Source organism: Dysidea avara, chromosome 4 (assembly GCF_963678975.1).
Source record: "Dysidea avara chromosome 4, odDysAvar1.4, whole genome shotgun sequence".
In the NCBI taxonomy this organism is placed as follows: domain Eukaryota; kingdom Metazoa; phylum Porifera; class Demospongiae; order Dictyoceratida; family Dysideidae; genus Dysidea; species Dysidea avara.
Genome location: NC_089275.1, coordinates 47,558,689 through 47,577,578, shown reverse-complemented (window position 1 = coordinate 47,577,578; position 18,890 = coordinate 47,558,689). Strand labels below are relative to the sequence as shown.

Below are 18,890 nucleotides of genomic sequence, written 5' to 3'. Positions count from 1 at the left end.
GAAATACTCTAATAGAACAGTCAACTACCCTAATAGAACATCCATCACTAAAAATTCCTATACCCCTCGAACTTCAACTTTGAACTCAAACCATACTGCAGCATTTATGCTGTACCCTTATATGAAGGCTAGTTACCATTAATAATGAATTTCACTTATTTAAAGTGGCTCACAATGCTTATTCAATAACGTTCAGTCAACATTAATTTTAACTGATTATTGCCAAATTCGATCCCAGAAAGTAAAGAATAAATTTTCCTGTGAGGGCATGCCCAGATAAGACATGCTCCTGATGCTGAGTGTACTTCTCACACTGCACTACTAGTTGTATCAACCAGTTGCCACATTTTTAGTCCTGATGCCCCTAGTTTAGCACACTCTTGGAAAATCCTAGATAGTTTTGACTTTCAACAGATGATAGAGTATTGATTGCTGATCTCATAGTTTGTTGGGTGAATTTGCATATGCTTTGGCATGCTCAGTGCTTTAAGAAGGTACTTTTCTCCAGGGCTCCCCAATACATTTAAAGGAAAAAGATGGCACAATTGAATTAGGAAGCCATCTGGGCTGTCTTGAAATTACACTATAGTGCACTGCAAGTTTGTAATAAGAGTAATTTCAGGGTTTATTGGACTCAGCAATCTTTGTATGCTTTGTGGTGAGCAAATATGTTTAACCTACTGCACACTTGTCAATGATGGTGTATACCCATAGGCAAGTAGCTGTCTGCAACTTGATGCAACAATATCTAAGGTGGGGTTGAGGTTTACGTATTATGGTGTACGTTGTTATGCTAACTCTGAAGTGATTTATTTTTGAGTTGGTCCATCAGAATTGTTATGTAGCTGAAAATCACTAACCTGCGCAAAGTAACGATACACAGTAAGTACCAGTCTATCCAACAACACATTTATAAAGTACACTACATACATTACAAGGCTTTAAAAGATCACAAAAGAACACAAAACCTACTTAGATGTAACGTGCATGAAAAAACTAAGATTTTCATGATCAGTGTATGGACAAACCCCATAACAATTTTCATCCCCATTGGAGCTCAGATGACGGAGCAATCCCATAAAGTGTGGTCATTACCTTAAGGTGACTAAATTTAGTGATATACTAAATTTAGAAATTTAGCAATTCAGGTTTTTTCGCTAAATTTAGTACATGCTAAACCTGCAAAATGTATGGTTGATGAATTACATCAATTCACAAAATCACTAAATTTTGTGTGCACTAATTTTGCAAATATAAGCCGCTAAATTTAGTATATTGCTAATAATTAGTCACCTTAAGGTATTTTGTGCCAAGGTCCTATTGGGATGCTTATCTACAGTGTAAAGCTATTAAAAATCCAACATCACTAACAAAGGTATGTACACTATATGTACCCATTGAGGCTGAATAAAGATTTATGTGTGACATTTTCAAGTGATGGTATGAGCTTTATTTTACATGCCCCATTGTAGCCCCAGAGCAGAGACAAATATAATGTTCAGCAGTAGACCCACCACAATGTCCTATCATGTGCAGGTTTGATTGGTCATGGTAGGACAAGGTAAGACATTTCAATCAAATTAAGTCAGAGTGTACTAGTTAAATCAATGCCATTAACACTTGTATCAATTGCACACAGCACTGGTGGTTGTTGTGAGCTAACAACTGTTGCTAATTGAACAGGAGTAGGCCTAGTACATTCATGGCCACCCCCCTTGGGTTGTAAGAATGTAGTGTCTCCTAGCAACCAAGTGGTAGTTATGATTAGCAGTACAAGCCATAAACCAAACAGATAAACTGTATTCCTTAGGCTCCATCCCTTTTCTTTTGATAGCTAGGACATTATGTCTGAGCAAACTGATTTTAGTTAGACATGCAGACCATTTAGACAGCAAATGTGCATCCAGTGACTGACCGTTATATTTGTCTCTGCCAGAGTAGTTTAACATGCTGACATGACTCTTATTTCTTGGCTTTTTAGCAACATCTATTTCCCATGTATATATTTTAATTCTTAAAATACAATAAATACACTAATAAGTTATAGCAGTCATGCTACAAAAAGGAGCGTATGTGGTTTTGTCAACTGTGAGTCTTCATATGTTTCTTTAGACGAGAATGTGTTACAAAAGCTTTGCTACAATAATCACAATGATGGGGCGTTGCTCCAGTGTGAATAGCAGCTACATGATCTTTAAGACGAGTAGGTGATGTAAATACTTTATCACAATACTGGCAAGAATAACATTCTCCAGTATGACCTTGTAAATGTTGTCGATAACCACCAGATGATGAAACTGTTTAGTGCAGTATGGACATTTGTATGGTTTCTCTGGAATATGAGTATTTAAATGTTGTTGTAATGAGTACTTTGCTTTAAAACACTTTTGGCAGTGTTGGCATTTGTAAGGTTTCTCACCTGTATGAATGGCTAGATGATATTTCAGAGCATTATATAACTTAAACGCTTTACTACAATATTGACATTTGTATGGCCTTTCTCCAGTATGTGTTCGTAAATGTTTCCTTAGTGTAGAACTATCAGCAAATGCTTTTGGGCAATATTGGCATTTATGTGGTTTTTCTCCTGTGTGAGTTAGCAAATGACATTTCAGATTACATCTTTCCCTAAATGATTTACTACAATACTGGCACTGATATGGCTTTTCTCCAGTATGATATAGCAAATGTTGTCTTAGTTTACCTTTTTCTACAAATGATTTACTGCAATACTGACACGGATAGGGCTTCTCTCCAGTATGAATTTTAATATGCACTCCGAGATTTTGATGTACTGAAAAAGTCTTACTACAATACTGACATTCATAAGGACGGTCTCCATTATGTGTTTCCAAGTGTTCTTGTAGATCTTGCTTTTTTGCAAAAAATCTGCGACAGAATTTACATCGAAAGCATTTACTACCAATAGCTGACTGTGATGTAGAAGAATAGGAAGCTTCTTGAAGACTAGATGTGATTCTACCTTGCTCATGTCTCCTGATATGTTGTTGAAGGTTGATCAGTATCGTGAACACTTCTCCACATTTTCCACACTTGAATACTTGTGGATTAGCATCACGACAAACTTGACTGTACCTCAAGTAAAGATTAAAATTCTGTTTCTCCACAAACTGTGCATGGCAGTGAGCACAAGTGTAGTTGGAATCTGTATACAAATGTGTAGAAAATGCCATAAATAAATCTGATGATAATACAATAGATAGTACATACATGTAACTACATACAATAAAAAAGCATGTACCAGTTCATTATTATTAATTTAATAATGGGGTAGGGTTCTAATCATAAAACATGGTGAAACAAGAGATGATGGTAGCCATGAGGGAAAATCCCTACTTGGCCTTGTAACAATGTGGAAAATCTCTACATTGGCCATCTTTTAAATGCCGAAGTAAGGATTTTCCCATATAGCTACAATGTAAAGTAGGGATATTCCCTCATAGCTACGTAGCATCATCTTGTAACGTCACATAATTACATCATGTGATAAGACCAATTTAGCTACAGGAAAATTCCAGAGGGTTTTCCCATTTAATAAATGTTAATCTGGAGCATTCCAAGCCTACAGCAACACATCGCAGTTGATGTATTAAAATGTGCAGCTCCGTTCTCAAAGCGGCCTAAGGCTAAGGTTGTTAAACCTACCAGCTGCATAGCTGTGACTACTGTCACAACAAGTGTTGCAGACACTTTTACCAACATAGCACACCATGTGGGAGGCCACTGAGTGACAGTAAAGTCATTAATTTATCTGCTAATTCATCTGATACTCCTAACGAGTGTAATAATTACGTAATTTAATGTTTTTTACTGCATCACCAACCCCTCCATGTTGTTCTACTCCAGATTTGATCAGCAGATCAGACAAGAAATCGATTATGGCAGAGTTTATCTCAGATGATGAGTTTGTTACTGTTAGTAGGTACCAGTGCCACAGGGGTGAAGCCGGTGATGGTACGCCAATTAGTGCCACTGCAACTTTGTCAACTTCTGCTACATCTCCACACAGTTCTAGGGTGTTAGTCCTCTCCTACCCCCACATCTCATACCACTACTGTTGTTCATCAGCCTTGTCTAGGTCCCAGACTAATAGCATCCCAAAGCATATTGCACAAACCCCCACATTTCCTCCTGCACAGCTTACAAATGTAAGATTTCCTTACACCAACTTTATTACCACCAGGTGTTTTAACCGTTCTTGGCATACAATACAATTGGCTGGAGTGTTCAGTTGAAGAAGACACCTGTTTTTGTTATCCATACCGGATATTTGGTGCTGGTTCCAATGGTAGCATAAGACCAGAGCCTACATTTGTATCCAAAGGTTTCCTGAGCTGCAACAGACAAGACTGGAGCACTATCCTGTCATGCCAACTGCCATTCACATGCACAAGCTCAAATTGCAACATGCACTTAACTGGAGGGAAAGTACATAATTATTTTACACACACACACGCACACACACACACACGAGGTTTAATATAGTTACTCAAGTACGACTACATCTTGTACACATACCTATAATTTGGTCCACTGGTAGTCCCAATAGTTTGACATACTGTTCACCATACCATACTAGTAGTTCTGTGCCTGGTAGAATATCCTTAATGGTGTAACAGTAAATGTTCCCCTGGTATTGGAATGATAATAAGTTCTGTTCTTCTTCATGTCTAGCACAATTAATAAATCTCAACCAACTAGCATGTTCCTCATTCTTGGCATCAATGTAGTATGACCCCATACCACTTTTCTTCACCTTTAACATAGAAAGTTACTATAAGCTCTAGCATTATCACAGTATTACCTCGAAGAAGTAACTTGTATCAGTTCCATCAGTTACATCTTCTTTCTGTACCATTTCTCCCTTGTAGGGACCAACCCTAGTCCTTTTGGGTATAAACTCTTTGGCAAACACTCCCTTACCAGCATTCATAATGGAAGACATCTTCACTGTAACTTGTAGTGGCACTGGTACACTGGTAAAGGATTTTGAGTCTTGGTCCCACCCTCGGGATTCCTCCAATGGTATTAGAGGACCATGTACAGGACAGTCACCATGATATGATTTATCACAATCATCACAAACTGGAAACAATAAAACAATATTAGTACAGACAATCTGATAAGTGAAGCTATATTGTTACAGTTAAACCAATCCAAGAGTGTAACAAAGGTATGGGAACTCAGCAGTACAAATCAATGACCACCTGAATTAATAGTCCTATTTCTTCTAGCTGCAATTAATATTACCAAGCTACTAAAAACACAACAACTACTGGTCATTGATAAGGTGGCAGCTTCTGCCATAACTCTTTGGTTATCATGTGTTTACAATGATAATCTGTAACTATATATGGAAAATGTTTAGTGTGCTGTCAAAAAGACTCCTTTTATAGCCACATAGGGATTCTCCCAGACTCCTCATGTTATTCCATCATGTTTTTTTTGTTAGGATCCATACTCCAATTTACTAGTACAATCTAACTTCCACACTTACAGATCACATTATCAATATTGGTGTCATTGGTAATCCCAGAATGATGAGAATTCAAGGTTGTCACCTTTTTGGTGTTTAGCTTTAGTGGAGTCACCACAATACTGAAGTCTGCAATAGAAATATACAAAGGGTAACTAACTTTCAATGTCGATGACTGAGTTAGTGAGTCATACAGAACAGTTATGCGCATAATTGAGTAAATACAGCACACTTGGGCAAATACAGTACAGTTATGCAGAGAATTTGTGTTATGAAAACAATCCCACATGTATGACACTGTAAATCGCTAAAACCATTCAAACTAATCCTACCAGTTCATTTTATGGCTATATTATAGGTAGATTGTATAAACACTTACTGATCATCTGATCATGAATCTTTTTAACCCTTAAACCTGCATAATCCAAAAAACTGGATTTAAACTTAATAAATATACATGCTTTGTACAAAGCACTGTAACTTTCGAAGCGTCCATCCTATGGCTATGCAATTTATGTCATTCTACTTGTGATGTAGCTAGGATTAAAATAATACCTAGTACCCTAATGCTAAATGGTGAAGCCAAAACTAGCCGTGAAAATAACTTTTTGGTAAGGAAACACGCAAACCCTTTACATACCTTTATAAAATGGTTGATAACTTGATGATAGTTGGTCCTATCGCTTTGCAACAACTTCCATTCAATTCTTTGTGAAATTTCGTATCAGGCCATATATGACTCATGTGAATATTCCCACAATCGAAATTAAACACGTGTCAAGAATTTAGAAACACGGAGAAGTGACTCGTCGCTGTTCACCGCTTCATAAACAAGTAAGCCACTGTAGTTACAGTGTTCATTTAACCTTCTCCAAGTAGCCCAGTAAACACACTGTTAATATGTGTGTATTTGTAGGCTATAAGAATTAAGTTACCCCACCTAGTGTTGCCATGCATGCCCATATTGTGTAAACACTCATTTCCGAAAAGTTCTCTGCGGGTTTAAGGGTTAAACACGACTCACACTAAGATGGCACGGTTGGTTATCATTATTATATTTTATTACTATGCAAGACCTCAAAATAGAGTATAAAAGCACACTATAGTTATAACTTAAGTAAGGATTTAAAATGTTCTACACTTGATGAATTAATTACAGATTCCGGAAGATTGTTCCACTGTTGAATTGTTGAAAGGAAAAAGGAGTAGTGGTAGGAGTTGATTCTGTTGGGAGGTGGTAAAAATCTCGGTTGGTGCCCTCTTGTATTATGAATAGGTGGTCTGGGGAAAAGGATATCATCTGTGTTTATTTCTATTAAATTATTAGCAATCTTGTACAAATATATCAATTTTGTTTCATTTCTTCTCTCTGCTAAAGTCTTAAAGTCAATTCTTTCCAACGTTTCTGTAACACTAGCATAAGGTGAGTAATTATTAAATATAAACCTCACTGATCGTCTTTGGACAGCTTCTACTAAGTCAACATTCATTTGAATATATGGAGACCAGATGGCAGAGGCATATTCTAGTATAGGCCTAATCATGCTGCTATAACATCTTGCTTTAATACTAGTTGGACAGTGCTTAAGATTACAATCACGTGCGTGACATTGTAAATTGCTAAAACTAGCCTAACTAATCCTATTACAGTGGAACCTCAGTTATCTGAACCCCTTGGGACCAGGGGTGGTCCATAAGTCTGATAAGTCTGTATCTCTGAAACTGCGTATAAATAACCATAAAGAACATTTTCAGTATTATCACCTACCCTAATAGAACAGTCACTACTCTAATAGAGCAGTCATTTCCATAGTTCAGTTAACCGAGAATCTGGATAAGTGGGGTCCGGATAACTGATGTTCCACTGTAGTTCATTCTACGACTAGAAAAATAGATTATATAAACACTTACTGATATCCTGATCACCGAAAATTGCAGCAGTTTGAGTACTAGAGGAAATCGCTCTGAGCCAGACGACCAGGAAGTACAATATAACAGTTAAAGCACCACCTATGCTTGTGTGTACGAAAAATACAGCACTTGGGGGTGTCTTGAACAAAATACAGCACTAGGCTTCACCTTGTGCTGTATTGGCCTCTAGACATGCCCCCTCGTGTATATTGTTTGTACACACACAGGCAGCGGTACTTTAACTATAACATACGGTTGAGACAAGTGGCTGGTACCACATAGAAACCTAAAACCTCAGCTTACTTTGGGCATGGCCTAAAACCTGACAGTTTAACTATAGGCATGGCTTGTAGTCACTGCTAAACTATCAACACATAACTTAATTTAAAATGCCAAATGACTTATGTCTAACCTCCCCCACGTCATTATACTACACAGCACAGTGGAGGTTAACAGCTTAGATTTAATCAAAACTGATTAATCGGCTAGTAGCCAATATCGAATTATCGAACTGATTATCAGTGCAATACTAGCTACCACATGCTCATCATGTGACTTTTCCTGACATTGCAGGTACAACTTCCCCACATCTATATGCAGGCATTGTCAGTTAATTAGAATATAATGAATTAAATTTTATGGTTTCAAAGGAGTAACTAACTTTCAATGTTGATGACTGAGCTAATCTATATACCTAATCTATGACAGCTAGTGCTGGGCTGTATTATGATTATGATTATGATGTGATTTGGGTTGAGGCTTAGAAGCCTGTACACCCATTCAATTATATGCATATACATACATAAATTAGATGCAATAATATTGAAAAATAACAAACGGTATACCTTCCATAAAAAGTATCACAGTATTACTAAATATCACAGTATTACTAAATATCACAGTATTACTAAATATCACGGTATTACTAAATATCACGGTATTACTAAATATCACAGTATTACTAAATATCACAGTATTACTAAATATCACAGTATTACTAAATATCACAGTATTACTAAATATCACAGTATTACTAAATATCACGGTATTACTAAATATCACAGTATTACTAAATATCACGGTATTACTAAATATCACGGTATTACTAAATATCACAGTATTAATGCAAAGGCAAGGGGGTTCGGATGGTTCGGACGAACCCCCCTTTCAGAAGCAGAATTTTTAAAAATTAAAAATCACACCAAATCTTACAGCCCTGGAGCTCTCCAGTAGCTACTTTCCAACTGGCGCTCCTCTGTACTACTCTTGAGGGTCACATTGCATTACTGCTGAACCCTGCAAATCATATCTATTGCATCACGTAATCAATTGCGCACATGATGAATGGTGCGGGTGAAATCTGTTCAGTGGTTGGTTGAGACATATTACAAGCTTAAGGCAGTAGCTGCTGCTAAACTTGAGTGGTCGTGTTATACATGTGTCAGGTTAGCATGAACTGTGAATTGTTGATGTATATTTACCTGATGAATTGTTTGTTTATTTATTACATGTTGTGGTCACGTGATGTCTCGAACATATTGGAGTACAAGCCAAATCTGAAGTTATTGACCACCAACAGGAGGACCAGCCGAGAATAATGTAGATAGCTGGAAAGAAGTATTGCCAACTAAGGGACTCGAGCGTGGAGGGCTTCCGTGTGCTAGGAAATTAAAGTTGGCTGTCAGTATGCTGTCTGGAAGTGAAGATTAGTTAGTTTTACAATAGGTTTATAGTTTCTATAAGCTGCATAAACAGCAGTGTGTAGGTTTTAGCTAGTTAGATGCATAAACACCTTTTAATGTTACTGCCTAAGGGCACATTTTGTGTATGCATCATTTTCGTTCAAACATGGTCTAGGGGAAACACCCAGGCCTTCCTCGTAAGACAATCCGGCCACTTTAAATCCGAACCCCCTTCAAAATAATCCTGGCTATGCCCCTGTAATGTAAAAGCCATTGGCAATGGTGTAGCTACCATTGAGGCAGCTGCCTCAGTAAAAATTCTCAACAACAGGCTAAGCAGACCTGAGTTTAGGCACTCCTGATTTTCTACTCAAACGTTTATACTAGACAACATTACAGTAAGAAAAGTGGTCCAGCACCGTGTCACCGTATAGGCGTAGGCTCTGGCCCTGCTTAGTACTACAGCCGTAGATTCTATACATTGTAAAAATCGAGATACTCTAATAGAGCAGTCATTGTAATATACTCTAATAGAGCATTCAGTACAGATTAGCCACCGTTCTCATTACATTGCTTGGTCTGAATCATTTACATTTATTATTGTATTAAGTTACTGTACTTTTCAAAAATTCCAATGAGTCAACTGCATGGCATTGTATTGAGCTAATTTATCATGTAAATCAGTTACAATAAAAAAATAGCCTTCACATGTCAATTCAAAGCATATATTTTCAAAATTTTCCTCGAAGGAGCATGCCCCCAGAGTCCCTAGCTTGACATGCTTAGCACATGCAGTTGAGCATCACATGCATAAAAGAGATAATCTCTGACTTAAACATCACATCAGATCAATAACAAGTATAGTATGCATGACTCGTGACTATGGCCTTCCTTGCAGTCCATGGATGGCCCGACCACTCAAACTATCTCTGGAGTAATTTAGTTTTTGTGCCAGTTGAATGCAATTAAACTAGTATGTTTGTGGCTAGTTAACATGTAAGAAGCCATACCATGTTCTACACTTTTCACTCTCCAATGTTGCAAGAAGTAATAAATCCCCTGTACAGTTTATCTGTTTGGTATATGGCTTGTACTGCTAATCATAACCACCACTTGGTTGCTAAGAAACACTATATTCTTACAACCCAAGGGGGTGGCAATGAATGTACTAGGCCTACTCCCATTCAATTAGCAATGTTACAGTAGCTCACAACAAGAGCAATGAATGATGTGAACAGTAGATACCAGAATTAATAATCGTGTACAATCTAACTGTTAGTTGAAATCTCCCACTCTGTCCGATAAGCCTGCACATAACAGGATATTATGACCAGTCTACTGCAAAACGTTACATACATGTCTCTGTCTATTAGTGTATTTTAATGCAGGTGACTGCTCTATTAGAGTGTTTTGATTGCTTTACCAGAATTCGTACAAACTACAAACAATGCTGCAAAGAAACATTGTGTTGTAAAATCCAACCTGTATATTGCATGACCTTTATCAGGCATTTTCTGTTAGTTGGTCCCGTTCCCACTTTCTGTTCCCCATCCTGTTCCCGTTTTCCTCAAATTCTACTTTCCCACATACACGTGTATACCATGAAACCTCTAAAGACACCTTGGGATGAACAATAGTGTCCTGATTTTCCAGGTTAGTTTACACACTAAGGAATACTTTAGGACCTTTACCAAGTGTCCAGACTATGTAGGTGTCCTCATTTTCAAGTGTCCTGATTAACAGGTTCCACTGTACAATATTTTGACCAGTTGGTATGTTTGCATGTGCACAACACACACACACACACACACACACACACACAAACACACAAACACACACACACACACACATGCACATTAAAAACTGATTGACATTATTATAACATCATGCTCATTGTAGCCATTTCTTAGTCACCACCTTTGGTTTCACAACTTCCACACCCACCGTAGGATATTAAGACCACACCTTTTTTATGCTTCACCGTTGTTGCATGAACTATCTTTAATAGAGACTTTAGGTGGTACTACATATGTTGTGATGTAGTTATACTTTTCATAATTATTAGTCAATAATTTATTACTATGGCTTCTTCATTTAACATGATAATTTATTGTATCATGATAAAAAAGCACAACAATCATGACAGGTGAAACACAAAATATTCTATATTGTACATAGTCCCGTGTCCTTCCCTCACCCCCTCCACTGGAGTTATACTGCATATGCCCCCTCTTGACTAAAATAAACAGAGGTGTTTAAAAGATATTATATCAATAATTTGCATGTGGTAAGTGCAAGTAGTACTCCAGTTATTGTAACCCTGGCATATTCCATATCTATAACACATACACTTACCTTTCAGCTATACAGCTCCAGGAGTCCATTTAATATCATCAATTCTGTTCTGTTTCTGATACCACTCCAAATCATGATCTACAAACAAAATAATATTCTAATAGAACACACGGTAAACTTCATGAAACATTGTTGTACAGTACAGAGCCTGAAGTGGTGAATGTCATGAGAACTCATGACAGCTTGAGGAAACATTTAACAACAAAGATGATTAGTACTATATTTTGTGTCAATAATAGTACTAGTTAACATCTAGTTCATCACCAGGTAAACAAAGGGTACTATGAAGCTTTGAAGTTTTGAAATCACAACTCTCTTTAAGACTTTAACATCAGAACTTCACTAAGGTGTTTTGTATTTCTGGTGGTGTGGCTGTATCACTTATGATGGTGGATCATGACACTCTCTGATACAACAATAATCAGGATAAACCACTAAGATATTGCTAGCATGTTGTACCTATACTGAAATTTACATGCCTACAGACAGAGGTCCTATTTCTGAGATAACTGATACTTCAAGTACAATTGTGAGAAGTCACATGATACCATGGACAACTGTGAAAGCTCATGTGAGAATCTCAGGAATCAGCCAAGCACAGAGTCGCAAAGAAGTTGCAGCTCGACTCAACCACAACTTTTAGTTGTGTGTTTGTGTGTGTGTGTTTGTGTGTGTGTTCTGGAGGTTTGTGCGGCTCAATCGGGGACCGAGGCTTCAGGGAAGAAGTGCTACTGGGTTCCTACAAATTGTGAATTTGTTACACAAATTGTTAAACTTTAAGTAGGAGTGTTTCTTTGAGTTGATATCAAATACTCTGAATCATTTCTGATGGGCTATGATAGTCGAAAGACAGTCGAGTAGTTGCACATGTATGCAATAAGCCAGAGAGAACATTGTTCAGTGAGCAAACAAGGACTACTATTACACTTTTTGTGATTGCTCTGCTTGTACCACACTATTTGTATCTGTTGTATATATCAACTGTTGCATATTGTGTTACTTGTAATTCATTTATATAAGCATAAATTACAACAACGATTGTTACGAGACATGGTATAGTGTGTTATACTGGGCAGTTCAGGAATTACTTCCAGAAAATTCAGGGATTTATTAACTACAACGTGAGAAAAAGGTAGTAATTTACCCTGTTGTTATGGTCAGGCCTGGGTAGGTATGGATTTGGTTACACCAGTGCACCCATTCCAACCAGAACTCCATCAAGTCCCCCATGCCACTTGTAGCTTAGCCAGCAAATGCTAACCACTAACTCCGGCTACATTGACAGTGAAATTTGAATATCCTATTCACTATCAAAAGTTTATTCATCTTTGTTAGCTCCATTTTCAAGGATCTGCACTGGGTTGAAATGATCATAGTTTTTTTATTATTCGAGTACTCTCTAGAGTTAAAGAACAAGTACTCACGAATACTAGTTGCATGTATGTTCACGTTGAGCTGAATCCTGAAAAACAGCTAAAAATTAAAAGTGGATTTTTTCTCAACAGAGTTAACATTTCAGCCAACCAGATGATTATTGGTAACAGCAAAGGTGTCAACAACAGACATGTACAGTTTGGCTCCATTACAAGTTCGGGAAAGGGCTGTAATGGACACTGTACTTATATGGCTTCCCCATAGGAAATGTATTGTGAAAATTTTGATTGGCCGTAAATATTATGTCAAAAATTTGAACAAAAAAATTTCAAAATATTTTTAGCAGATCAAGCAGTACTACAAATGAGCCAAATTTCAAGATCATGTGTAATTGCATCCATGAGTTATTAAATGTTTTTGAGGATTCAGCTCAACGTGAACGTACTATAGTCATATCCATTTGACATACTTTATACCAACCTTATTACAGCTTTTTGATCAAGTAACAACAATGATACACACTGTACTAAAGTACTGATGTTAGTGTCTCTGACAAAAATTATTCCATAAAACTCTACAGCCTTCATTATGTCACTCCCTGATGATGTGAACTGGGTCATGTGATCTCAACGAGCACTCATTTACCAATTTTACTATCCGAGTACCAAAATCCTTAACAAGTACTCAATTAGTATTTGTTTCAGCCCTAATCTGTACGAGTGGTTTGGGGCATTGATGGAACTATGGCTAACATCGGAATGACTAGATTAGTATGGTGAAGCTGATCCTTTCTTAGGTGCCCACAAGCACTCTGAGAAAAGGTCTGGTCTACCTAGCAGTACACACTTGTGCCCTTATTACTGAAAACTGGTGCACCCAATGAAATTGTAGTATTGTCAGTTATTACATGTTGAGCTGTGACACAAGAACTGTAAGGTTGAAATAAAAGCTGTGCAAATTCCAGGGGGTCCACAACTACAAAAATCCTGTACGAGATTTCAAATATGTGATTTGGCTAGATTTCAAACAATTTATGGTAACATTTCAAGATTTCAGAGCAAGCGAAATGTTTAGTATCCAGATAAGTTTAATCACATGATCCTTAGTATCCAGATATGTAAACTTCTGTCACTACTAGACTTACAAGAGTCTCGGAATGCCCGTGAGGATGCTGGGCAAAGCACAAATGATGCTTAACTTGCAGAAGTATACAAAAAATATAAGGAGCTTTGCGACAACTTTCAGATTTCAAAATGACTAGAGATTTCAGATTTCACCAAAATTTCAAAGAGGTTGCACGAGATTTCAGAGGTGTTGTGGATGTACCCCTCAGCAAATTCACTTGCATCAAGCAACAGTCAATTTGTTTCAAAAAACAGTCTGTAGTATAGGCGCCTTGTCTGAGAAAGACTGTCTCCACAGCCTAAAACATCAATTGTGATGTTACCAAAGCATTATTGATATAGTTGTGCACCCGAGGCTGTACCAGACTATGGTTGGATGTGGCCGTACAGTTCTATGATGATGGAGAAAAAAATATCATTGTCGTTTTAGCCAGTTTGGACGGCTTGGATAGCCTATAACTTGGCCTAATTGATCACTGCGCATTTCTCTTCCGTATACAAACTTATACAGTAGGGTTTTTAATATCTTTCCTGTCACTTACGCCTTCCTAATTCGTCCATTACAAGAATTTAATATGGGTTCGTTACCATGGATATGACACCGTATGATACACAAGGAAAGAAACAGTCCAGGTCTCGCTTCCGTCTTACAACATACCTTCGTGTTTCTGCTTCGGTTCCTGTTGCCTCTCTTTATCGGTACAGTCCATGGGATGTTTCACACGTAGTTCAGCTCACGTGAGTACTACATGCATACCTAAATGTGTTGACAGATAATATTATAGTACAAGTACTATAATTATTATCTATGGTTGACCGAGGTGTTGGCGATGTCCTCAATGGAATTTCTTATGTCAGAAGTTTAATAGACTCTAATCCACCAAGGCTGAGATGTTTTAAAAGGGTTTTACCATCTTAAGTAGCTAAAGTCTTTGAGCAGGCTGTAGGACCAGGTGTCCTACAGACCTTCAGCACTTGTGTTGTAAAGCATTAATAAATAAATAAATAAAATAAATAAATAAAAAATACCTCAGTAGTAGCTATAGTATAATTATACCTACACCCATAGAACTAAAACTGCAGAACAACAAAATATAGAACAGAGGAATAAAAAGGGGGCTTAGACAACCCCCAAGGTGTCCCTCCCACAGTGCTAGTCAACTGAAGGGATGGAACATGACCCTTAAAGGGGATGACCAGAGGAGGGACAACAACCCCTGATGCACATGATGGCAGAATGCAATACTGAGCTACCAAGATGACAACAAAGACATTACCACTTCAGGGGTGCCTCCACTATTGTAGCCTATAAGCACCTAGCCTTCTTCTTGTCTTGCAAGTGGAAAACTCCATGTTGAGAAACAACTAGTGAGAGGATGCACAGTACAGAGGGATTCAGAACCAACTCACCAGTCAAAGGTTGAAGGAGAGGCTCAGTAGATAGCTACACCATGGCAGATCTCAGCTAGATAGTAAATCAGCTGTTATATATATATATAGGTCATTATGCATGGTGCATGAATCTACCACAAATACAGTTAGCAGGGAGATTCTGAGGTGACCAACCATAACAAAGTGCAATCGTATCACAAAAGTCACTATTATGAATTGAAGAGTAAGACCATGACAATCCAATGGCAGGGTGGACAGCCAGGATGCACCTTCAGTTTCTCACCCCAAGTTTTAAAAATACTGGTGGACGGGGCTGAATCAAGAAGAAAAACAGGTGGAGAGATTCTGATGCTTAATGGATAAAGCCTTTTTGAGGAATAGAACATGAGATCAAAAGATGAAGCGTGCAGTCTGCGTGCAGTCTTACCACCTTAAGGCTAAGAGAGACACATGATGGAAACTGAAAAGTGGTAGTTGTTTACAATTAACAATCAAAAATACCCAAGACCCTCAAGCTGAATTGGCAAAGCTAAACTTCCCTGCTCAGAGTCATTGGGAGGATGGAGGCAGAAATTGAGTAATAAAACAAAAGTATGGCCTTACTAAGTGGAGCCAGTAAAAAGACAGTTGGGTCACACACTATCCTTGTTAAAATTCCAACAGGATGATAAGTCAGTGCAGAGTACGCAGCATGGGGCTGACTAGAGGCAAAATTGAAAAGTTGCAGGACACACAGAGACGCCTTGTCATGGATGTAAATCAGGGGAGCTCCTAGATAAGGACGATCTTCAGTGGAGATTTAGATTAAGGTACTAGCAAATCAATGACAAGCAGCATAATATGACATAGCAATCTTCCTTAATGACTGACCAAGACTTTGATGCATGCACATGATACCCAAAGCCAAGTCCCAAGGCAGACAGTTGCTTCCACCAAGCCAGCAAATCAACAAGAGACCTAGCCTAACATCAGCAATCCAAACCTGCATGTGGATGACTGCTTGATGGTTTACTGTGTGATAGCTATTACTTTATTACAATAATATTATACTGTATATAGCTCATGTAGTTGCTTCTGCACGTGCATAGCCACTGAGTTATAACATGCTAGCTATACCACTATAGCTAGGTTCCACACTATGATGAGTAATATTATAGAAGTACTTCTATATCAATCTTAATTACAAATATAACTTTTAAATATATGCTTTATAGAGATGAATTTTATTATAATGATTTCCTTCATGAAGTGGGCAGCAGTCGCCCCTTCTGGGTGGCATATCTCATGATAAAGTGTGTATAGCTAAGATCATAATTCTGAAATACAACGTAAAGGGTCAGTCTACATGGAAAAAATTAGGGCTGCACTGATTCCACTTTTCACCGATACTTCAAATACCAAATACTCAGCTGGGAAGTATCTGCAAATACAAGTACCGATACCAAGTACCTTAAAGTAGCTACTTCATACTGTGCACACATTTACTATATAGTGTATTTCATGGTATTCTTGTACATGTTTTCATCAAGATTCACAAAGAAAGAAGTCACTGAAATGCAAATCAGTGAATATTCCAGTATTCTTCTGGAGAAGTGTAGATAATATCGTAATGGTGCTTACAAAAACACAGAATATTCTAATATTGAAACAGTCACTTAATTCTACCTGATTGCTCTATTAGAGTTATTGACTGTTCTATTAGAGTATATATCGATTTTTTCTCATTTCGACCGATTTCAGTTTTACCGGTGCTTTCAAAGGTTTTGGAGCGGGTTGTTCATGATCAATTGGTTTCTTATCTGTTGAAGTTTAACTTATTATCAGACAGACAGTCTGGTTTTCGTCCACAACACTCTACTCAGGATGTTTTAATGCATGTCACTGACTGTTGACGCAAGGCCATTGATGAAAGTAAATTTACTGCTGCTGCCTTCTTGGATGTGTCTAAGGCCTTTGATTGTGTGAATCATGACATTCTACTGTCAAAGTTGGCTTGCTATGGAGTACTGGATGATTCTCTTGTGTGGTTTGCTAGTCATAGTTATTTGTCGTGCCGTAGGCAGCGGGTGTTTTCAGGGATCAGCTTCTAACTGGGGTACGGTTCATGCTGGTGTGCCTCAGGGGTCCATTTTGGGCCCTTTGTTGTTCAGTATATATGTGAACAATTTACCGTCTGTTGTTCATGGCTCTCAACTAAATATGTATTGTGATGATATGGAGCTACATTGCTCTAGTGGTGACTTGCTCTCAGCACAATGTCGCTTACAGAGTGATATGGATTCTGTTGACTTTTGGTTGCGGACCAACCAGTTAAGTCTTAGTGTGGGAAAATCTCATGTAATGCTGATTGGCTCTCGACAGAAATTATGGGATAGTGATTTGTGTATTAATATCAGCAGAAAACAGCTTTCTCGAGTACCATTTCTTAAATATCTTGGAGTTTACATTGATGAAAATTTGACTTGGCAGAAGCATACCCAATATGTTTATCAGAGGGTGCAGTCCAGGCTGCACTGTCTTTATCGTTTGTGTCCCTTATCTAACGAGCTGCTGGGCAAGTTGTATTGTGCTTTTGTCCTACTATTGTGATGCTGTGTGGTCACCTTCGTCTGTACAATACTTTAAAAAGTTTGAACGTATTCATTCTAAGTTTTGTTTGTTGATTCCAGCTACACAATGTTTTTTGTGCCATACTTTGGCTGAACGTAGAAGATTCCATACTGCCATCCTTGTTTATAGAACTCTTCATCAGCTCTCACCAGCTTACTTGAGAGAAACATTTAAGTACACTACAACCGTTATCTCCCATGTTGGAAGAAACAGTCATCGCCTTTTTGTACAAAGAGTCAGGACTTCATATGGAAAGAACAGTTTTTACTATAAAGGAATGCAGATTTGAAACTCAATGAATGCCTCAATTTACACTGCAGCTACTCTTGGACAATTTAAACACTTATATAAATCTCATTTTAGCTAATTTTTACTTGCATGTATGTTAATGTGTATGTAATTATATTGTATGTTATGTATGGGCACTGCTGAAAAGCAGTAGTTTTCTACTGATGCAGTCTTCCCAAAAAAAAGCATTTTCACACGTAGGTTTCGGCATAGATCAGTACAATTTTGCTGGTAGTTAGCAAGGGACATAATCTGGATCATTTTTTAGCTTCACTGTTGCTTTCCTGTAATGTGATAGAAAAAATTCAGACTAATAAAAGTTTTAACAAATTGCTGTTGCTGTGTGCAAAAGCACTAAAGTTACTATTATTATTATTAAGTTTAATATGCAAACCTCCATTAAGGAGTATGACGCATATATCTTATATCTTACAAAATTATCAAGAGTTTCTGATCAAGTTCATCACAATACTTGCTTGAGACACTGCATCGCTAAAATCTGTTCTGTAGCTATTTTGATCTTGATATTATATGGCTTGATATGATGGAGTTGGTCTAAATTAGGAAGCTTCTCTTAGAACTATTTTACCATTCTTAATCCGATACAATTTATCCTGCTTGTTGAGCTCACTTAGCCTGGCACGTAGTTGTTTGTTC

General features: G+C 37.6%; 1 protein-coding gene across 2 annotated transcripts; it reads right to left on the bottom strand.

Annotated features, from left to right (window-relative positions):
* Positions 1-2,036: 2,036 nt before the first annotated feature.
* LOC136254286 (histone-lysine N-methyltransferase PRDM9-like) lies at positions 2,037-14,697 on the bottom strand. Of its 2 annotated transcripts, XM_066046954.1 has the most exons (6): positions 14,602-14,697; positions 11,446-11,523; positions 5,519-5,626; positions 4,826-5,106; positions 4,540-4,777; positions 2,037-3,166 (listed from the first exon to the last, which is right to left on the bottom strand). In XM_066046954.1, the coding sequence occupies exons 4-6, from the start codon at positions 4,964-4,966 to the stop codon at positions 2,184-2,186; spliced, it is 1,362 nt and encodes a 453-aa protein (XP_065903026.1). In that variant the 5' UTR covers positions 4,967-5,106; positions 5,519-5,626; positions 11,446-11,523; positions 14,602-14,697; the 3' UTR covers positions 2,037-2,183. The 2 variants fall into 2 exon arrangements, with proteins under 2 accessions (XP_065903026.1, XP_065903027.1); XM_066046955.1 differs by lacking the exons at positions 11,446-11,523; positions 14,602-14,697 and adding an exon at positions 6,138-6,265.
* Positions 14,698-18,890: the final 4,193 nt, after the last annotated feature.

What these genes read in the sequence shown, in the direction of transcription:
- LOC136254286 (XM_066046954.1), bottom strand. Translation starts at nt 4,966, where the DNA reads ATGTCTTCCATTATGAATGCTGGTAAGGGAGTGTTTGCCAAAGAGTTT. An exon ending in ATACAAGTTACTTCTTCGAG is followed by an intron (nt 4,778 to 4,825) that starts GTAATACTGTGA and finishes TCTATGTTAAAG; the next exon opens with GTGAAGAAAAGTGGTATGGG. An exon ending in ACCAGTGGACCAAATTATAG is followed by an intron (nt 3,167 to 4,539) that starts GTATGTGTACAA and finishes ATTTGTATACAG; the next exon opens with ATTCCAACTACACTTGTGCT.